This window comes from Bactrocera oleae, chromosome 5 (genome assembly GCF_042242935.1).
Source record: "Bactrocera oleae isolate idBacOlea1 chromosome 5, idBacOlea1, whole genome shotgun sequence".
NCBI lineage: Eukaryota > Metazoa > Arthropoda > Insecta > Diptera > Tephritidae > Bactrocera > Bactrocera oleae.
In genome coordinates this window covers 9,153,143-9,177,063 of record NC_091539.1, presented here as the reverse complement: position 1 = coordinate 9,177,063, position 23,921 = coordinate 9,153,143, and the positions used below count along the sequence as shown (strand labels likewise).

Genomic DNA, 23,921 nt, shown 5'->3' with positions numbered 1-23,921 from the left:
TGTGATTCGTGTGTACTCTCTTTAAAACATGACTGACAACCTTTTTTTTCGGCATAGTATACAGCTCATTTTAAACTCTCTTATGTTTTTCTTCCACATATTTTTATTGTTCGAATCATTGCTATTGTGTAACTACACTCAAACTATGTTTTTTAGACGTTAATTACATTATTATGCATACTTTGTTCAAAGCTTTTGAACTTTCTAAAGAAAGAACATATATTTTAAACGATATGTGACTTTTTTTTATTATTTCATTATTACAATTCATGCACGTTTGACATATAATATAATATGAGCCAGGAGAGCTGCTGCTCTAACCACTGTATTATAATGATTGATTTGCGTAAAAATTGTAAAGGAGAAAATTATTACTCTAATCGCCGTATAAAAATATCAATATCTAAAGCTTGCATATGTATCCAGGATTGCAAATAACGCATTAAAAAGAGCATTGAATTAAAGATGGAACTAGTTTCTTATTATTTTGTAATACCTAAAATCTTAATTAAAAATAATTTGAAATTTCTCATCACAAATACCAGATGGAAAAATTAAAATAAATATTCAATTCTAAAAATCGGTTTAAGATTTTAATTAAATATTAAAAAGCTTGAACAAAAAAAAAAATATAAGAAAAGGTTTACAATTGGAAAACAGAGTTTTTATCATATTTGATTATTGCGCGCTTAATTAAATTTAATATGAAAAATCGGTCGGTAACAATCGGTTTAAGATTTGAAACGAAAATTTAAAAACTTGAAAAAAATGAAGAAGTTTGCAATTGGAAAGCAAAATTTTTAAAATATTTAATTATTTTGCGCTTAATTACATTTAATATGAAATATCTTTAAATAGTATTATTTTAAATCAATTTTCATGCCAGAAAAATATATTTTTTATTTGCTGCTTCAATTTTTTAATTAAAAACTTTTTTTCCAATTTGAGTTCTAATTTTGGCATTAAAATTTTAATTTCCTGCTTTTAAATCCTTAGTTCTAATTTTGCAATGAAAACTTAAATTTGCCAAAAAAATTTAACATTTTTAATTTTGATTTAAAATTAAATTTTAAAATTTTTAATACGTAATCAAAAAGTCTGACTTAAAAATAAAATTAAAAATAAATATTTTTGAATTTTTAGCTCTGGTTTAAGGATTAAAATTTCACTTTACGATTTTTAATTTGCAATTAAAAACTATAACTTCAAAAACGAAGAAGAGTGATAGTTATAAAATTAAATTTTTTACCTCCAATTCTGTGATAAAAATTGCAATTTTAAATTAATTTTTTTATTAAAAAATATTTAAAAATTTTAAATTTAACTTTTGTTTCAAAATTTAGAAAATTCACAACCCAGTAGCTATGACTTCACGTATTAATAAAAATTGTGGGACTTGAAGTGCTCATTCTAATTAAAAACTATTGTGGATATGTTAGTCAAGAACCAATTTTCCACGAGGGTTCTTTGAGAAATAATATCTAGAAAAGGTTGGATATTATTATTATGGTGTTGTCATATAAGGAAAAAGTAAGTGAAGTATTCAGCACAATAGATTCTTAGCAACTGACTTAACTGTACTGACTTTTACGCACCTTGTTCGTGAGCATAAAAATTTGGTCAAATTATTGCTAAATAGTTTACAAAATTTAGTAATTTATAACTTGAATTATCTCAGCTTTGAACCAAATTTGACAATCAGCTGTTTTCTTTCCATGTATTTATATATGGCTTACACAAATGCAGGAATATATACAGTGAAGGTTTTATTAAAAACATTTTTTTTAGACCGTAAGGAGGGTTTAAAATGCCGTCGCACCATATAGGAATCGTCATCCTACGTCAGTGGTGTACCCACTAAAACGCTCCCCCCTTCTATAATGGATTTTTCCTTCCCCGGAACCGCATTATTTCAGACCAAGAATTCCAAGATGGACCAATTGCAGCTCAGTTTCTACAATCCCTGCGTCCAAGGATGCCTACAGTTTTGTAGCCAGCAGCAGGCTGACTATTTTCTATTGAGTGGAATTGGTTGGCGACTCTCAGGGCTGCTGTCCTCTGCATCCACCTTAGCAAGCACTTTCCGTCTATGTTTCACGTTTAATGTAATGAGGAGAGAAGATCGGCGACAATTCTTTCCGGGCTTGACAAAAATATTTCGCTGATTTTTTTCTCCAAAACAACTCTCTACAATTAACTTCGGTTAACGATTTTCTCTCTACGACCTTCCATTTAAAACTTGTTTCATCTCAGTTTTGAACCAAGTTTGACAATCAGCTGTTATTTTCCTTACTGTTCAACCTCGCTTCTGCTCTTTCCATTCTCTACTATTTTCTAAATTACATTTCGCGCTTTGCATATTTTTCTACTTTCTGTTCTAATTACACATTATTAACAATAGCATTACATATACAATTGCTGTAAATGCCAGTAGCAATAATGGCAGACGTAACAACGTAGACGTAGACGTAAACGCTGCGCTCGAGTTGGTAGCGACTGGGTTGTTGTAGTGGTTAATTGTATAATTATCGCTTGCAAAAAGGTAGCAGAAACCAGCTAAGCACGAAAAATAAACTGTTTGGCGGAAATGAAATTAAAAATGCAACAAACATAATTAAAAAATTATGTTATTATCCTGTTAGAAGCAGGCAACAATGCAAATTTTTCTACACTGTCGTTTAGTAGTACTAGCATTTTTAAGCTTAGCGCGCTCGCTGTATTTGCATACAAATTAATAATGAATTTTAAATGTTGCTTTTTCAGCTTTTTCTGCTTCTAGTGGCGGAAAAGTAATTTTGCACGCGGAATTTGCGGCCTGATGAGGCAAAAATGTGAAATGAATTTTATATAAAAATTATACAAAGCGTGTAATGTACACAAAATGTGCAAGTAAAAAAGTAGCAGTCAAAGCGGAAGGAAGCGTGGAAGTAAAAATTGCTTAGTTATGCATTTTGAAATCGCAAACGAAAAAAAAGTGTAATTCAAATTATATGCTTTGCAAACAAGTTAAGTACTGATACAGTTGCACCAAAACTCGCAGCTCGCAGAAAAATTACTTATTTTCATGTTTTTTTTTTATGCGCAAGTGCTACAGCGTAATTCTTGCGCAGGAAATCTCGAAAATGTGCGCGTATAACACGCAAGTGCTTAATAATTGCGCTGTTTCGCATTTTTTTTAACGGTAATGCATTAAATACTTGAGCGCGCCAGGCGGCATTTTGGCAAAGTTCAAACGCGTACTGCCAATCTGCAGCGTTGCATGTAATTTGCACGTTTTGCAAGCGGATTTTTTTTCGCTAAATATGCCTAAAATGTGAATTGCAACATGCGGTTGAGTGCATTTCGCTTTTTATGCTTGAAATACTTGTAAAATGCCGAAAAAGCACCCTGCCGCATGTGTTGCACCAAAAGTAGCAACAAATTTGCTTTAAGTAGGCGGCTAATCATTGAAATTGAGCGGCAAATAAAATGAGCATTAACTAATGCTGTTTAAAGACGCAATGCAAACAATGTAAAATATGGCAAAATATTGAAAAGGTCTAAAATTGTATCGATGTTGGAAATTTATGCACTTGCTATTGCAATTATGACAGCTCTTATAAAAAAGCGGCAGCTTCATAGCCAACCGACTTTGAGTTCGTACTTTGTCGCATAAACGACGTTTGCAACGCTGTTTTTGGGGGTATTTTAGTCTAGAAATTACAAAAAAAAAATTTTTTTGGCATATTTATATTCAAAAATATCTTTCTAAAAAGTTTTTTCGCAATTCAAATTATTTTCAATGTTACCCACTTTTATTGAAACTACTTTTTACGCCGCGATCGTCATGCTATCTCAAGTGCAAAATATAGAATATTTTTTTTTTAAATTCGCCACGAATATTTTTTAAATAACTCTTTTATAATTTTCGTTGTAGGTTAAAAAAAAAAAATTCCAATTTTTTATTCTGTTTTTTTTTGGAATTAAAAATTGAGTTTTTAATTTTGAATTTTAGTTATTGAAAATTTAATTTGTAATCGCAAATCGGAATTAAAAATTCCAAAAGTTTTTAATTAGAGAATGCAATTTTTTTTAAATCTAATTTTTGGCGTATTTGATAATTTAGATATTCAAAATTTTTCCAAAATTCAAATTATTTTAAAATGTATAGCTGTATAAGGACACAATAGACCCAAGGTCTTATAAATCTATAGCCATCTTGTCGTGGCAACTCTCTTGAAACTACTTTTTTCAATGCCGCCTTAATGTTAGCTCAAGTTTAAATTATTCGATTTCCTTAATTAAGTGTTTGAAATTCGTCACGAATATTCTTTAAATATTTATATAATATATTAACTATGATATAAACACAAAAAAATTCTAATTTGTTATAAAAAAATATTTTATCAACTTTTAATTCTGACTTTGTGATTAAAAAATCAATTTTAAATTTGCTAAATTTTCAATTTTTGAAAAATTCAATTTTCAAAATTTGCAAAATTTTAAACTTTTAAAAAATTTAGTTTTCAAAAAATTTTTAAATTTAAATTCCATATTTGGGATTTCTATTTTGTAATTTATCATACTAATTTTCAGTTTGGAAAATTTAATATTTTATCATTTTTTAATTCTGATTTTGTGATTAAAAAATCAATTTTGAATTTTTATTTCCAATTTCGTAAACAAAAATTCAATTTTCAAAATTTGCAAAATTTTTAATTCCATATTTGGGATTACAATTTTGTAACTAAAAACTAAATTTTCAATTTTTCATACTAATTTTGAGTTTGAAAAATTTAATATTTTATCAATTTTTAACACTGATTTTGGGTTTAAAAAATTTATTTTAAGTTTTTATTTTCGATTTCGTAATTAAAAATTAATTTTTCAATATTTAAAAAATTAAATTTTGAAAATTTGCTAAATTTAAAATTTTTTATTTCAAGTTTGGGATTTCGATTTTGTAATTAGAAACGAAATTTAAAATTTTTAATACTAATTTTAATTGTAAATCGAATTTAAAAATTTCAAAATTTTAATACTTAGCTCAATGCTCAATTCTTTCTGTTTACTAATTGCCAAAAAAAAACGCTTGAAATTCGGGCCTCTGGCGTATAAAACTTTCTTAATAGCTGCTTAAATGCAACTTTACTTAAATGCGAGACTTTTTTCACTTTGGCCGCGCACTTAATTTATTTTATTACATTGCATTGAAATTTAAACTTAAATAAAGCTTAAAAAATAAACTCGCGTTATTTCCAAAAACACGCAATTCTCGCACTGTTTGCTTCAAATAACCTTCCTCCAAACCTTTTATTCGTGCCAAAAATTTCAAGTTTTCAAAGAAATCCTGCTTTCAAATTTCAACACAATACAACACTGCACTTAAAGCCGCACGCAACACACGCACACGCATTCTCACTTTGCACTACAACGCTGCAACTACACTTTAACCTTCGCAAACGCATTTGAGCGTTCGAGTGTGAAGACTACACGCACGGCAGACAGTGCGAGTGGGTGTTGCCAGCGCGTTTGTAGTTTGATAAAGAAAGTTTTCGTGCAAATTAAGAAGTATTGTGCGAAAATGTGGTTGAGTAGTAACGTAAATCTAAGTAAAAAAGCAGAAAGGAATGTCAGCGAAAAACGTTGAGCAAAAGTGCAAGACTATACTTACATATATGTATGTCTGCACACAACAGCTGCAATATTTGCCTCTCATTCACGCAACAACTTCGACTGCAATGCTTTTGAAAGTTGTGCGCATTTACACTTGCTTACATACGCACAAAAATTCTCAAGCGCCAAGCAACAACAAAAAAGAAGAAACAAAACGCAATAACCAGCTTTAAGCGCAACAACAACCAACAAACAACAATGTCAAAGCAAGCGAAGTGCTGTTGCTCTGCTGCAGTCAGCCAGCCAGCACGCCAGCCATATTTGTTGGCGGCTCATGTGTTTTCAAGTGTTGTTGCACGGCATTGCAAAAATGCAAAAACAAAAGTATGTGTGTAAACTTGAAAGGTATCAAAAGATATGCAATGCAAAAAAAAATAAAAATAAAAACAAAAATTAATACAAAACACAACAACACAGGGGTATTAAAATGTCAGCAAACACAACACTAAACTTGCAAAAGTAAAACACGAACGCAACGCTGCTGCTTGCAATAGTGTGAGTGCGCAATTTTAATGGCTGCGCTTCGATTTTTTGCACGACATAACTGAATAGGTCTGCAGAACTAAGTATGCCATGCTTTTATTTGTGTTTTTTTTTTAATTTTTAATTTTTTTTTTTTGATTTTGCATATTGCCTGTTACACATACAACATGCTTTATTTTTAGGGGTAAGAGTTGCCGCCAAATGCCTTGTGCGAAAACATTGAAATATAACGGCGGCAAATTGAAAGTGAAGCGTAATACATATGCTGCTTGTAGTTTGGCTTTTTGCATTTAATTGAAGTGCCTATCCTCTTGCAATTGTGCACAGCCGCTTTGCCAACCCGCTCGTCCGCAAACACTTGCATACACACGTTTGTGTTTGCCAGCTCATCCGCCACACATTATTGCCAATTGTACTTGTATGTTAATTTGCAATTTGTGGCGCATGGTGCGCGTAGCGGCCGCCACCGCAGTAGGGCACTTTTGTGTTGCACATGTATGTTAGCTATGTACATAAGTATGTATAAAAATTTCGTAGGCGTTACTTTGGCACTCAACGCACTTGATATTTTTCATGCACTCACAAGAATTCTGCATTTATTTTTTTTTAGATGGGCGCCATGTCACATATTTGTCATAATTGAATTTGTATATGAGCACTTGTGCTACATTAATGGCTGCAGCAGGCGAGGTAATTTAGAGTGTGAGGTGTAATTAAAAAATAAACAATAATGTGTAATAAATATAAAAAATAAAATAAAATATGAAATAAATATAAAAATAAAATAAAATATGAAATAAATATAAAAATAAAATAAAATATGAAATAAATATAAAAATAAAATATAATAAAAAATAAATTAAAAAAAAAATAAATTAATTAATTAAAATAAAATAAATTTAATAAAAAAATAATAATTAATTAATAATTCAAAAAAATAAAATAAAAATTTAATTAAAAAAATATGTAAAATATATATACAATATTTTTTTAACATCGAGCAATCTGTTATATTTAAATACTTCTAAAGGCTAAAAATCTTATCAGGCGCGAATCGCCGCAGTTGTAAGGAGTACGAAGAGGTAAAAAATATATAAAAAAATAATAAAAAAAAAAATTTATGAAATAATTTTGTAAATAAAAAAATTACAAATAAAAAAATTAAATTAGGAAATTAATTAATAATTTAAAAAATTAAATAAATATTTATATAATAGATAAAAAAAATAAATTAAAATAAAAAATTAAAAAAAATAAATAAAATAAAAATAAAATAATAATAAAAAAAAATTAAATTAAAATAATATTAAAAAAATGTATAGAATAATTTTTTAAGACTGGTAAAAAAATGTCCGTAAAAATTTAACACCTATGTACATATGTATATATAAATGCTAAAAATCTTGTGGAACACGATTTGCCGAAAGTGTATGTAGTAAGGCGAGGTGGTAACAGCCATGTGCCCACTACTCCATTATTCCAATTTTGCAAAGGCTGAGGTTGAAACTGTTCGGCAGTCATATTTTCGGCGAACAAGGGAAAATAGCCGAACTTAATATTAGCCACCTCAACAGATTTGTGGCAGCCACAAACAACCCTCTTAAAACGACAAATAGAGAGTCTCAGGGATAAATACTTAGGAAGTCTTGGCAGTTCAAGTAGGATCCTTTGGCTTTAGTCGCAAGGAACAGCCTTTTAATCTAATCTAACTTAATCTAAGTATCTACAAATTATATACTCGTATGTATGTACTATATATCAGCTATTTTGAAAGAAGACAACTTTGAAATTGTTAAGAAATGATAATATGTTCGTGATAAAATTTCAACTTAAACCAGATTCGGTATTTTACTTAAGGAGGCAATTGTGAACTAAATGCTGTAGCTTTATAGATCTGATAATTAATTATAAACGATACAATGATGAGTTATACGAGCTTTATTGTGAAAATGTAACGAGGAATTTAATAAAATTTTAGGGTTGTAAAACCATTCTGTATTTGGTGAAAAAAGAAATTTTTCGCTGCCCAATCGGCTGTATGTAGTGTCATAAAGTTCGGATCAGTCAACACGGTACGGTTAGATTTGTTTTCGAAATTTCGCATTTCAAACCGGGCAACGATGCTACTCGGAAATTATCGCAAGTATCTACTAGAATTTTTAACTGTAGCTCCAAAGTGACATTATATAGTAAAATACGTAAGGTGGGTCTTTATTTTTATAAGTTTTTTTTTTGGTGATAATTTTTCTGCTAATTTTTCGGTCAAAACTTTGACCTTTTTTACAAATTCGCATTTGACGAAAAATTACGAAAAATTATTTTTTATTATTATTTTACTTTCCAATCTTCCGTAAAGTAGCCCATTTTATATAATACTTTGTTTTATGTAGTATGAGTCACAGAACGTTGAGGCGCTTTTGATAACCGCGATTCTCAAGATCGAATCCCTAGATACCACTTTGTATCAAAATGTCGCTAAAAAAATGTTTATACACTAAAAATATGTTTAATAAAGGCTAAAAAAGAGAAATTCGTTACATTTGAGCTGTTGGGATGTTTTGGGCATTTTTAAGGGCACTAGACTGTCCTTAACTTTTGAAACATTAAAACAACCAACTTTTTTTTAACTGTACGAATGTTCCAATGCTCCAATATAACATCAATTTAAAAAAATTTTTGGAAAAAAGCTTGGAATTTCAACGTCGACTTCCATAACCTCCAAATATTAGCGGCTACAGTTATTTTAAAATATCAAACCGATTTAAGGTTAGGAAATTCTTGCCACCGTAGTCAATTTTTTTTTGGGAACATGACATTAATATTACAATCGGAAAAAATCTTTCTTGGAAGAAACTTGTTTAGAACTAAAAGCAATTATATTCTAAAAGTGCATACTTATAAGCTAACCTATCATTTTATACCGTTAGCCATTAGCTTTGCGTTCGCCATTTTAAAAAGTATTCGAAAGGATATGGCGTTGTCGAATCATGACAAATTATAAAGTAATTACAAAATGTACTTTCAAATATAAAAATTCCAAGTATTGCACACTTTTAATTATCCTTCAAAGCAGCCTTTCAATTTTAAAAGCAGCAAACGTCAGGCAAGTGCCTCTCAAAAGAGACTACCGAAAAAAAAATCGCTTCAGCAGGGGTATTGCATTTGTCAATATGGCACTTGAAAAGTTAGAATGTGTCGAAACTCCTTACGAGTTTTGCATTGCGTTTGACACATGTCAATTGTTTTGAAGCGCAGTCATATTAATGATGATGAGATGATGGCTGAGTTGTGGATTTGTACATAATTAAATTTATAAGTGGTAATTGTTGATTGTGATGTAGCTATGTACAGTACTTATGCAGTAATTTTTTTAGACTTATATAATGTGCAAAGGAGTGCATTTTTTGCATTTCGCATATGTAGTAATTTATTAGTGCAAAATTATTGCTACAGTTATTGCATGTTTAAGTAATAATAATGTATTATATGCAGTAATTTTTTTTTAATTTGTCTAATTAATTTGCACTGTTTGCATTTCGCAATTGGTTAGTGCAAAATGTAGTTATAGGTATTCCAATAGCTTTAAAAAGAAATTCACTTTTTTAGTATTCATAAAATTTACATGCGCTTTTCGCATTTCACATTTTTGCAAAAACGAAAATATTAGCTACATTTGTTGCGTATTTAAATAAAAATAATTTAATTTTTGCAGTATTTTTTTATTACTCAATATTTATAATCTTTATGCATACATATATGTATGAATATGAAATTTTGCATATTTGCATTTCGCATAAGTGCAAATAGTTTAGGGAAAAACTTTAACAACCGTTTTCGCGATATTGTTAAACAAATTTCAAATGTGAAAAAATTGCAATTTTGCAATTTATATTTGTGCAAATTGGTTAGCGAAAATTTTTAGCTACAGGTTATGCCTATTTAAATAATAAATAATATATTTTATGCAATATTTTCAAATTTTAATATTAATAAAATGCACAAAAAAGTGCAATGTTTGCATTTCGTTTTTTTACAAATTGTTTGGTGAAAAATTGTACGTACAGTTATTTCAGTATTTTTTTTATTTTTATATTATAAAAAAAGTACAATTTTGCATTTCGCATTTGTGCAAATAGTTCAGGGAAAAAATATAGCAACAGTTATTGCAATATTTAAAACAAAAGCTTTAGAGATTTATAAAATGTGCAAAAATCTGCATTTTGCATTTGTGCAAATTAGCTTATTTAATTAAAAATAATTTACAACTAAATGAATTGTCGTTTTTGCAATGCATTGCAGAAAAAGCAAATTTTAATTTAAATAAATATTTAGAAAAATATATAAACAGTTTCTTGCGGCAACTATTGCAGCACTTATTCAATTTGCCAGCAGTGTTGCTTTTATAGTCAGCCAATAATAACAAGAGAAAAATCCATGACTATCTAATGATACGCTGCAATCAGTACGTACATATATGTACATGTACGTGAGTTAGCAAAAATCCAATAAAGCACTTTGGTGTATATAATAAAATTTCCTCGTCAATTCAGTATTGATTGCTGCTGTGCACTACAGAAAATGTCAAACAGCTTTCAGCTGGCTAGTCCATAAACTAAACAACGGCACTAACTCTTCGTGTCGGTGCAAACATATCAATCACAATAAATAAAATAGCAATAAAGTGAGTTAGAGCAAAAAAGAAAACACAAAATATATGTGCTCGTATAACAACAACACACTCACCTGTATGCGATCCTCAGCCAGGCCTGTCTTCATCGAGAGCAGCTCACGTGCGCTCACATCCGGATAGTGTGCCTCCTTGAAAGCCTTCTCCAGCTCCTCCAATTGATTGCTCGTAAATATTGTACGGCCATGTCGTCGTTTATTCTTCTTTTTACTGCTTAAACCGCCTACGCCACCGGGACCGGCACCGCCCAGCAGCGCGCTAGGATCACCACCGTGTCCGAGCAGGCCATTAGGTGCGCCCACAACACTTCCGGCACCGGCCATGCCGCTACCGATGGCAGCTGCTGCCGCCGCCGCCGCCGCAGCGCCATTAAGGAATGCCTCATGTGTGGCGCCGGCATGCGGATGGTGAGCGTGCGGATGATGCGCATGTGGATGGTGGTGTGCATGGTGCGGATGATGGCCATGATGGGCGTGCGTGTGTGCATGATGCGCATGATGGTGGCCATGTTGATGATGTGAGTGTGCATGATGTGCTGCAGCAGCTGCGGCAGCATGATGCGCCAAAGCGGCAGCCGCATGTTCAGCGGGTGAAAGCGTAGGCCGTGTTGCTGGTGAAGTGTTATTGTTGTTGCCGCCGTTGTTATTCGTAGCGCCAATATTGTTGGAGGATGTGGCACTGCCGCTGCTCGTTAGGCTGCTGCCATTCGTTGTGGACATATGTGAGATGCTGCTGCCGTTAGAACCGTTGCTTGAGTGCGCTTTATTGGGCGAGTGTGCATCATCGTTGTTGTTGTTATTATTATTGTTTAGGCTATTTGTGTAGTCTTGGGCACCACGTGCGGCTTGTTCTGCGTGGAAGAGAGAGCAATAAAAGACATGTTGTATTAAATTTGTGATTGAAAATGAATAAATGATGATGAGGAGTTCGTTGAGGAGTTGATAGGTTGAGAGAGAGAGTGGTGGAAATTATTTGGTCATAAAGTTGTTATGTTATTATTATAACTTAAACAGAGTATAATAAACAGCCTAAAGGAAACGTCGGAGATCCTATAAAGTATATAATATATATATAGATGAGCAGTGTGACGAGTTGAGTCGATTTAGCAACGGCCGTCTGTCTGTCTATATATATGCGAACTAGCCTTCAGTTTTTCAAAAATCTATCTAAAATTTTACATATGTAGTTTTCTTCCCCAAGAAGCTGTGCATTTGTCAGAAGCGTCGATATCGGACCACTATAGCATATATCCACCATACAAACTGATCGACCTGAATCAAGTTCTTGTGTAGAAAACTTTTTTATTTGCCAAAATATCTTCACGAAATTATTTTTTAAAACAATGCTACAACCTGCGATGGTTCAGATTGAACCACTATAGCATAGAGCTGCCATACAAACTGACCGATCAAAAGTAATATAAAAATTTTCTGTTTCCTTATTAAGTAACTTAACGGTTGTTTACATCAAACAACGTGGCTAAGTTAGTTTTTTTTTGTTAATAATGATATTTATATAATATAATATACATATTTACAGTTAGTACCAACTTCACTAAAGTTAGCTCAGCATCAATACTCCTCTCATTACACTAAGTATTTAAACCAATTATTTTATACACACACACCTTACAAACCTTTTTAACGGCACTTAAATGTCAATTTTGACATATCTCGCGTATCGTAACCCTTTCCCTACACTAATCGCCGCACAATTGTCAAATCACTTTCTCCTTTTTCTCCACACACTCGTAGGGATTCCAGTTCATTTGCCAACAAAGGCGTTTGAAGAAAAAAAATATAACGCACACAAATCGCCCACTTCAAACGAAATTCAACACACATAATCCCGCAATAATGCCAACACAATAAAAATAAACCGACAAACATACATAGCAGGGCCTATATCGAATTTCACATGCCATAATTGGCATTAAATACCGTCGCAAACACATACAACACACGCCTATTGTGGGCAAAAAGGTAAACTTATAATTTACTTAAACTATTTCCTTATGCGATTTCAAATAATACCAGCACGTTCGCACAATTTTCGGCGTTTCCAACACAAGAGAAGTCTGAAAGAACGCTGAAAGTTGAGCCTCATTTCCCGCAGCAGGCAGACAAATAAGCGATTTTTTGCAATGCTAAGTTTTTCTACTGAGTTTTTCACAAAAATTAAAGCAGACAAATTTATTTTATCTGCAACACCTTTTTGCCGGCTGACTGTCACAATAGAATGCGCCCATAATTCTTAAGTCTTGTGTGTTTATTGTGTGTTGTTGCTTGAAATTTATTTACCGTATAACACAAAGTGTTCGTGTGCAGCCAAATTCATGTGTGTATGTGTTTCGTGTGTTGCTAATGTGATTGTGTGCGACTTAAGATGTCAACAATGTGCCATTTTGGCGAAATTTGCGTTGAGTTTGCATACATTATGTACTGTCGGAGGCAACCCTGTAGGAAATATGTATGTGCAACTCGATTGCCACTTTGTGAAAATGACATTTATTTGAGTTCTGTCCCGTGATTGCTAAAACTTTTTTCCTATCATTTGCATAGTTATATCCCTGTAATATTTGAGTCTCAAGACGCTATATTCAGTACAATCATTTAATATCATTTAAATGTAATAAAATAGGAGCGTATGGTATGAGTACCGGCTCACACCTTCAGGGTCATCGTTTTCGTCGAATTAGACCTCGAACTGCTACCCCATTCACCGTATTTTCCAGATCAGGTATTTTGCGAATTCTATTTATTTCCAAACTTGAAAAAGGCAAGGTCGAATCAGAAGCCTACTTTGCAGATATCCGTAGACGCAGCTTCCAGCTCGTTTAAATAAGTTGAATCATCGTTGAGTCGAAGTGTATCGAATTAAAAGTAGACCTTAAATCACCAGCTTTCCCAAAATTTTCGTGTTTCTTAACTAAATACTAATCGGACCGCTCTCTTCTTCATTAACAACACAACAACGTCGATCCTCTGGCTAAAAGTGTCTCTCAAAGGTCGCAGCAATTGATATGGCCTGCAAAGTCCAAATGCGCTTAACCAATTTTTGTAAGCTCAACCTATCAAAGTTTGGTTTCTGAACAAATTTCCTAGCAATATAGAGGTATTAACCAGTCAGAGATCCTACGTGAATGGCCTTTATAGTGCTATATTTATAACAAGTGACTATTCCTGCTAATTTCACAAGATTTAAGCCTTAGTCCGAAAGCTCAATCTATCAAAGTTGGATTTCCGAAAAAGTTTCCTAGCAATTTAATGGTATTAACCAGTCATGGATCCTACCCGAAAGCACTATATGGTATATTGATGATACTTAAAAGTGACCAATTTTATAAGCTTTTTATCATTGTTCAAAAGCTCAACATACTTCCACAAATCAGTCAGAGATCCTACTAGGAAGGCTGTTATTAATTTAATCAAGCTTGATTGAAAACCCCACATTTATAAGAAGTGACTATGGCAACTTATTTAAAAAATTATTTAGCCCATTTAACAAAATTTTATGAAAACCTACAATACAACTTCAACTTTCCTGTTGGGTCATTCGTAATCTGTCATGTGTGAGCAGTTCTTTCAAATAAAAAACGGCTCCAGCTACAAAAGAGAAGATTTGCAAATCGCATTTCCTCAAGCAGCCAACACAAAGGCGAGTCTACACGCATACAAGCAAAGCAACATTTGTACACACACACGAAAACATATGGCTATCTGTCAGTTTTGATTTCAAGGAAGTGGTGTGATTTGTCGCATGCGATAAGCCGGCGTACACCGCAAGCCAATTGCTGAGGAAGAGCCTACTAAAGTGGTAGAGTATCGAGTGTGTGAGTGTGAAAGTGTTGTCAGCGAATTTTTGCACGTTTGACAAATGTTTTTTCAAACGCCATTCAAGCAAGAGTAGTTTGACAAGCCGCGATTGTTTGTCAGATATTTTGAATGTCAAATGTTTCGTGGTATGTTTGCGTGCTGAAAGGTTAAGTTACCTTTTTCGCACATGCCTAGCAAACACAAAAAAATAAGACAAATTTTCGCGTAGCAGCTTACAACAGTTTTACAGTTTGTTGTTGTATTCCGTACACATGTATTTTTATTGTATTTACTTTGTGTTGTGACAATTAGGGTGTTAAGTGGTTCAGCCGCACACACATACACATATAAATTTGTATGTATTTTAACAATGATCGCATCAAATTATGCTGAAATGGATTAAAGGTGTCCTTTTTATTTATCACCTATTGTTATGCTGATAACACATCGAGGCACGGCAGACAATTGTGAAGTCTTTTTTTGCATACTGCGCCTAATTTGATTTGTTGTTGCGATGTGTTTATCACTTTCTTTGTTGAATTTGAGTAGATTAAGGTTATTGTATTTCAATTTAAGCCAATCATGCTTGTTAAATAGAAAACTGTGTTGAATTCAAATGATAATATTTTAAATGATTTTTGTACTGACAACTCAGTCTTAACCCGATCGAGGACAGCTTCAGTAATTTTCCAATTATGGCTTACTCGGATCAGGCTTATGGACTTTTCGGATCAGGTTAGCCGGATGTAGTTCACTGTTTCGAGGACCACATATCGTTCTCAAAAACAAGAATCGAATCACTAACTGATATGGTTTTTCATTACTTCAAGTTTCCCGACCTCTCGGCAAGTTTACGCCCATTTTCGCTTGCGTTTACAACAAAACTACGGAAAAAGTCGAAATTTTGACTGTATGGTTGTAGTTAACAAGAACCCCAGAAAACGGTGATAATCAACTTTTCGTCCGACAGGATAGTTTTCGGAACAGGTTGGTCGGGTGAAGTCTTCTGCTTCGAGGTCGTGTGGACCCGCTCTTCGAAAAAAAAGATTTATCTAAGAGATATTGTTTTTTTTTGCATTTTTTTCAAAATCCTCAAACAAGAACGGTTTCTCATGCGGTGAAGACAAAACAACATCCCATCGAAATTTTTACTCTACTCATCACTTTCGTGATTCACACATGGCGCTTCAAAAGAAAGAGTCTGAAATCACAGACCGATTTTTTTTTAAATTTTTTTAAACATTTTTTTTTAATTTTTTCAAAATTCTTGAGCACGCCCTGTAGGACGGCGAATCCTACGTGTCCAATTCCGCTGAAACGTTGATTTTTGTATGCTTTGAGAACCACAGAAAACGGCGCTCGTTATCTGTTTGACCGATAGGAGATTTTTTGGAGCAGGTAGTTGGATGAAGTCACTGTTCCAAGGACCACACATCATCCTTCGAAAACAAGAATCGACTGTTGTATTTTTGCTATTCAAAATCCTCATACGCTCCCGCTTCTTCATGCGTTCGAAACAAAGCTATGCGTCGGATTTTGTAGAAATTTTGATTGAATCTACGATCTGTTAGCATATTTTTCCTGCTCTTTGAAAATCTGTTAATGTTTAACAAGATGTCTTTTCTTTTAAACTGCTGAATATTCTGGAAATATAACTACACTTCCAACGTTTCTGGGTACAGCTCTCGCCGGAATCTGTGTTTGAAAGGCATCAGTATAAGCACAGCAGCGAATGAATAAGTGTTTGGGAGTCCTTTGAAGATTAATTTAATTTTTAAAATAATAAAATCCAGGAAGTGAAAGTCAGGAAGCATTTTCTTTTGCATTATATTACGAAAAAAAAGAATAATAATTTGTAATGCAATTTAATAGTTTTCGCGCTTATAATTTTTCTCTTTATTGTTGTTTTCCTTTGCTATCGTATCGCATTACTAAATATCCTTGAAAATCACACATTTTCAATACCTTTCATAATAAGAAAGCAAATTGTTTAATTGAAAAATTAATTGTATAAAGCAAGGACACGCTGATAAGCATGATTTACCACCAAATAATGAATGGAAATGAAAGTAAGAAGAGAACTATCGAAAATAGCGGGAAAAATACGAGCAGTTTCAATGATTGGTGTGATTTAATTGCATGTGAAGGAACAAAAGAAGGTCTACTAGGTAGTAAATTGCACGTAAATAGTTTCTAACATTAAGCCAAATAAAAAGTATCGCATGTCGGCGGCGCTGAGGGCAACTTAAGCAAACAATTAAGCGAACAAAAGTACAATTTCTAGACTAGTTATGTGATAGCTTAACGCAAAATTGCTAATTGATTTATTATTTGTATGGACCATGCTTGCTATGCTTTCCTTTATATCACATCGAATGCCTCACCATACAACCCTGCGCTGCCAAAGCAAAGCAATCGATAAGGTGTACTGTCGACAGTCGCCGTACTGGTCAGTTTTTGTTGTTAATTGATGCGTGTATAATGACATTTGCGTGTGGTTTGCATTGCGGTCGAATAGAACACTCCACTCACTCACTCACTCACTCCAATGTCTACGTGTTTTCATGTGTTCAATCATTCAATCAATCGGTAGGGGATAGCGGCGTGCTTTTGTGGCGCTTTTTGTATTGTGGTCACCTACTAATTGGTTTCGTTAAGCAGCGCCCTCGTTTGGGCACACACAAATTGATTGATTAGCAATGAGAGCGTGAAAGTGGGAGATTTGGGTATAAATAACTGGTTGGTACGATGAAATTGGCATTATCGCTCATTGTGCTTTGTTGAGTGAAAAGTTTTAATTTTTTTGGGGTAGTTAAATAGATAGTTAATAGTTAAATTATATGTTTCGCGATATAGAACACAATATAGGTATATCTAAACTTCGAGTTTATTTTTGGCATGGAAAAGTTCCTACAAAATCGTGCTTGAATGTAGACCTTAAATTTTAAATAGAGGTTCGTAAAAACCTCAGTATATTGCTCTATCTCGAAGAAAGCTTCAAATAAAAACTTTATTTAGAGACAAAGTAGACAAGATTATTGGATTCGAGGAGCTCAGCTGCTGTCTCTTAACTAAAATATTTCAAATTTGTTGTAGTTGAAACTTGGAGCAAATGGCTAGATAGATGAGGATCTTATATATATCAATTATCGAATGAGGTAGCGACATAAATGAAGACGAGTTTAAGAAGAAACCGTTCCCACGACAACCACTTCCGGTTATTATATATATATCGAAGGTCGAATAAAATAGAAGTAAAGTCAAGCCTAAGAAACTTAATTTGAGGGATTCCTGGAGCTCGGCTGCTTTTTCTTCGCTTATAAGTTCTAAACTTGTTAAGGTTAAAATCAGCTAAGACTGACTAGATACGTGGGGATCTTATTTATAGCGTTCGTTGAATGAGATAAAACTATAAGTGAAGACGAGCCTATGAACCAAAATCGTTCTTACGTTCACGGTACTACTTAACCGAAACCGAATAGGATTTTTAACCGGATGAGAACTGTTAATTCCGCAGTATTGGTCAAACTTATTTCTGGAATGTTTTCTATCGCTACAACAACATCAGCGCGCCTCAGAAAATTATTTCGAAGCAGTCTGCATTTCAAATCATTTTTTAGTGTAAATACGATATGCTTTCTTAAAGACATAGCTAGGTCTTGATTCTTGATACTGAATAAATTTTGAATTATTGTTTTGGCAGTTTTACTATAACTGTATTCTAAAATAATTAATCGCTATACTCAAAAACTTTGTTTACTTCAGGCTGGAACACGAGCGACGTTCCTTGGGTTCAACCGGTCATTTTCGAACTGGTAAAGTCACATTAAACGACATCGTAACTTCTCAACACCACTACTTCATTTTTTGATGCTATAACGGAACAAATATGTTATGAGTTTTCAAAAATCGCTTGATTTTGGAACCACTAGAGATACGGTAATCCAAAATTCTTCTCTACTTAAAACAAAACATACCTTTTCTTTCTGGTTCTTCTCTTCTGATCTTTAGATTTATTTCGGCAAAGCAATACGCGGGTTCATAAAATTTGTAGGTTTGGACTTCGATAGCATGATTTGTCCTGTATTTTTTTTCTTACTTTTCTCTTACTAGTGGAGTGATAGTGTAGTGTATTCTGCAAGAGTCTTTGATTTTTAAGCTCTGTTGATAGTAGTTTGGATTTAGTAGAGTTCAACCCCTGGGCTTCTAAATTATCTCAATTTTCTATACTTGATTGTTTTGTATATAAAAAATTAAGGTAAAAGGGTTCTTTCTGATAAGAGGTTTTTGTGGTTCTGAAAACAGTTAAATATAGGTTATATTCATTAATCAGTGAAACTTTTGTGCTGTCAGTTAAGATGCTTTGAATGTCACTCTGTCGGGAAAAAAGTTGAGATTTAGTATAGTTCCACAACTGGACGCGGATATTATTGGATTGATTTTTAGATCAAAAACTGAAGCTGGAAGAGATTTATCTGAATTTAGAAAGAGCCGTTAGATTTGCTTATTTACTTTTTAGTGTTCTGAGGTTAGATAAATCGCTGGTCATGTCGCAGACGCTGTGAAACTTTTGCACGCTCATTTAGCTCAGCTGCTACTTTGGAACTTTCAAAATTTTTAAGCGTAGTTAGTGGCTTACTGCATTGCAGTAGCCGCAAAAAACAAGAGAGTAGTTAAAATCTCCCCAAAAATCTTGCATAAAACCAAAAAATCAGCCATTTTTTAGGAGTGAGTAATTAAATAACCAATTTGAAAATAAAACGGTACATACACACAATTCACAATAACTGCCGATGAGTGTTACCACCCTGTAGCAAATCTGTAAAAAGTGATATACGAAATTTGATGCGAGAATAACCCTCGCAAACAAATGCGAAATAAACGAAAATTTAATAAGGATAATTGAGTATTAGCACAAGTGAAGCAAAAGTAAGTGAAATGCATTCGGGCAAACATTTTATGTGTAGACATTTGCAATTCGGTATGCGAAAAATTGAAATATTATCAATAACTAAAAAAAAAAATTGTAATTACCAGACATGCTAATATCGAAAAGTGGACCGCAGAGTATGAGCGCGTGTAGTCACAAATTACATTACCGCTTATACGTGAGTACACTCGTGAGCAACGCACCAATTACCTCGTCAAGAAGTCATTACTATGCGCAGAAAATGCTGCAAAACTGTAACCAGCGTGCGCTAGAATACGCTGCATAATTTTCTTAAAGCTTAAGTGGAGCGCGGCCCCTCCACACGTTCCTATTACACATAGTCGGCTCGGTCATGTGCGCAGTACACTCACTCTCCCTCTCCAATTGCTACTTATGCTGGTATTTTACGGTTATACAGAGTAATGCTGCTGTTGCTCGCCAAAGTGATGCGGTAACGGAAAAGGGAAATACGCTGTTGACAGGAAATACACTCGAAATTGGCAATTTTGCATTTACGTTAATAATACTCCAGCGTATTTACTATTACGAGTACTTTACGCGTCTAGAAAAAACGCAGAAAAAAGTAGCAAAAAGGGAGCAAAGCGGCAAATAGACATATACAGCAACAACAAAAATAAGAAAATGGTATGAAAAGTAACGAGCAAGTTAGCTGGATGGCTTATGAAAGTATAGATAAAGTGTAGCCGCGGTGGTGCGGGTAGCGGTTATATAAAAAATTGTATAAAATACAAGAATTTGGTTGATAGCAGATACTACATGTACTTATACTATATAAGTATGTGCGACATGGCAACACTGACAACAGTGTCGTCTCGCGTAGACAGTAACAACAAGAGCACGGCTGTCTTGCTGCTGTTGCCATAGACTTTGTCGTAAGCCAATATGACGCGCAATTATTTGTAATGGAGACGTCATAAAAAACGGCGTACGAAGCTAAAGCTAAATAAAAGTGGCGTAAAAAGTATACAAAAAAAGAATGAAATGAAAATAATGTAAGGCAAACTGGCGTATTTGGGGTGGCTCTGTAAGCTAGCTGCCGACTGCGGTAGCTATCTTCTTACATATTTTCATGTACATTTTTTTGTTGTTGCTTATTGCCAGTCAGCTTGTGCAAGTGAAATCGTATTTCAAAGATGGCGCCAAGCATGGCGGCGCTGTTGGCACACAAATAACTGTAAATACGCGCATACAAACACATCAACAGCATTAGTTGCTAGTTAGCTCGCACTATAGATAGCTAAGCGCCAAAGTTTAAAGTTCTCTGCGTTTTTATTTTGATTTTATTGCAAACGTATTCGCAAGTAGATAAAAATGGCACGCATAGTTTACTTTGCTACTTCACACGCTGATTGCCATAGTTCGTGCAGTTACTTGCCGGTCTTATATTATTTACTTTGTTTTTGTTGTTGTTTATTTTTGTTGTCTAGTAGCTGCAAATTGGCAACGTTTCTGCATTGCAAGCAGCAAGTTGTACGGAGTAAAACGCTTGAAGGCTTGTTGGACAACAAAAAACACGACGCTTAGCAGACTTAGTTGGAGTGCGGCAAGAAATTGCGAAAGTAAAGAAATTGTTGTGGTGTCGTAGAGCGAGTGTGTAGCTAAGTTTGTTGATTTTAAAGTGAAAATTGTTTAATTCGAGAGTTTTTTTATTCTTATTTGAAACTAAACGCGTTGGAAGATTTGAAATTGTAATAAAAATCAGCAATGCAAATTTTCTATTTAAACTATTTTGGATTAAAAATTAAATTAGAAAAAGTTTTTTTCAAAAAATTAAATTTAAAATTTAAATTTTTAAAATAAAAATTTATAAAAATTAGGACTGCAAATTTTCTAATCAAAAAAGTTTTGATTCAAAATTAATTAAGAAAAATTTATATATAATAAAAAATTTTATTTTTAATTAAAATTAAAAAATTAGTTTCACAAGAATTCGGGTTCTAACATTTTAATTAAAACTAAAAAAATATATTTTCAAGAAAAATATAAAAAATTTAATAATTAGTTTTTAAAAAAGTTTTGGTTTTGGCTTGAAGTTTAAATTCAACTAAATTAAAAAAAAACTTTGTTTTGAATTTTAATGCTGGAAAATGTAACGAAATCAGGGTTACAAATTTTATAATTAGAAATCTTTGATTTAAAATTAAATTTTCAAACAATTTTAATTAAAACTAGTAAATAAACATGTGATCAAAATGAGGGTTGAAATTTTTTAATTTAAAATTTTAGAAACAAAAATAAATTTTTCAAGAACAAAATTTAAAAATTAAATTAAACAAAAAATAATTTCGATTAAAAATTTGGTTTAAAATCTAAATAAAATAATAAAATTAAATTAAATAAAATTTGTTTAAAAAAATTTGAGTTTTTCAAATATCTAGTCACAAAAATTTATCTTTTAATTTACAATTAAAAAAATTTGATAAAAATCACGGTTAAAAATTTTTAATTTAAAAAAAATTAAATTTAAAAGGACAAAATTAAACATTTTTCAAATTTTCAAAGAAAAATATTTAAGTTTTTAATTTCAAAATCGAAATTAAAAATTGATAAAATATTTTTAAAATTAAAATTTGAGTTTTTGAAATATCTAGTCACTGCTGTGTTTACTTATTTAGAAGAAGTTAAAATTTACTTTTTAAAATTTTCATTAGGAATTTGGGTTTAAAATATTATTTTTAGTTTTTTAGTCCGTTATTTGGGAAGAAAAATTTGACAAATATTTTTAATTCAGATTTTTGGGAAAAAGTTAGTTTATGTATATCACTTCAATTAGCTTTTTAATATTACACATTATTTGCAACCTTGGAAAAAAATTACATAGATTCAAAAAAATACTAATAACAAATATATATGGTAAATGTAAATTAATTAATGGAATATTTATTAATTTTTTGTCTTTAATTTTATTAATTTTATTTTAATGTACATAGATCAAGGTTTTAGCGTTTTTTTCACTTTCTTCTGTTTATGCAGTGCTCGCTGAATGCGGTTCTGATCGCTTCGCGTTGTGCGCATTATTTATGCTAAAAAAATTAATATTTCTATAACATAAAATTCAATTTTGAAATAAAAATGAATAAATTTAGAAGATTAGAAAGTTAAACCTTTATATAGGAATAAAATGTGCTGAAATTTAATGAAATATTTAATATTTTATGAAAGTAAGCAGACATAGAAAAGAAAACAATTAAAGAGGATTCCAATTTAGCAAATATAGAAGCCAAGAATATTAAAAAAATTGACAACACAGTCAGACTGCTGGTTAAAATATAGCTGCTGGGCCAAAAACTACCGTTAGACTCGATTTTTAAGCTTACATAAACGTATTAAATATAGCTAATTATGTGCAGATTTTCTCAAATTCTTTTGCGAGAGCAGGATGTGGTCACTTTCAAGCTGCCTTCAATAGCCAGCATTTCCGCAATTCGCTACTCGTTAACTTATTATATGCTTAACCAGCGAATTAAATATGACAAAGCGGCTTTTCTTTAATTTTCTTCATCTGCAATTCATTTTGTATATCTAGATATGGTATTTGGATTTTTCATACTTTTTTCCTACGCTTTCCAACAAATAAGTGTTTTTTTGCAAGCGACGTGTTAGTCTATAACTGGTTTGGGCAGGAAATGCAAGCATTGTACTTGTAGAAAATCAGCAATGAAAGCAGCAGTCACTTTTAACAAGGTAATCTTAGACTTTTCCTTAGCAATGGAATGCTTTTCCATGGCGGCACATTTCCGGTGGTTACACGGCAGCTGCTTGCCTTTCCGACAGCGCGGCTGACTTTTCGCCAAGTAACGCTGTCGCATGCTATTTCAGTAAATTCTTTTTAATATTATTATTATTTTCTTGTTTTGTGGGTAATTCAAGCGTTTATATGCGTCACTTAGCAACTCAAGCGCGCTTCGCGAGCGCACTGTTCGTTTGCATTTGTGCCACTTGTCGTTTATATTTTCATTTCACATTTCCATTCATTTTCAATTCAATGCTATTCTTATTCGGCTGGCAATTTTCTCGACTAAATTGCCAACTAACAGCTCGAGCACAGTTAGCGCGAGTGCCTAAGTTGTTGCTAGCGTTAGTCTGCATGTTGTTGTTGCCTAAGTGGCATACGGTTGCCAATGCTTTTCTTACATCTATTATTATGCCTAGATTTTCGCCACCTGATTACTGCGCTTATTTTCCATTATACTCATAAATACAACAACAAAAAAGTAGCGCATTTCAGCATTTTTAGTTTTTATACTTAAGCAACATGTTGCAATAGAGTATAATAGTTTTTTGTATCTAACGGTTGTTTATAACGCCTAAAGTAATCGAGTTAGATATA

General features: G+C 32.6%; 2 protein-coding genes across 2 annotated transcripts in view; both read right to left on the bottom strand.

Moving 5' to 3' along the window:
- Neb-cGP (ATP synthase membrane subunit K, mitochondrial) overlaps positions 1-23,921 on the bottom strand; it is a 230,645-nt gene that overhangs the window by 12,010 nt on the left and 194,714 nt on the right. The gene's annotated exons all lie outside the window — the stretch shown is intronic.
- The window catches only part of Vsx1 (Visual system homeobox 1), a 57,868-nt gene that overhangs the window by 9,921 nt on the left and 24,026 nt on the right, over positions 1-23,921 (bottom strand). Inside the window, exon 3 of the mRNA XM_036376843.2 lies at positions 10,882-11,675. Coding sequence (XP_036232736.2) covers positions 10,882-11,675 — 794 coding nt within the window. The remainder of the gene's footprint in view (positions 1-10,881; positions 11,676-23,921) is intronic.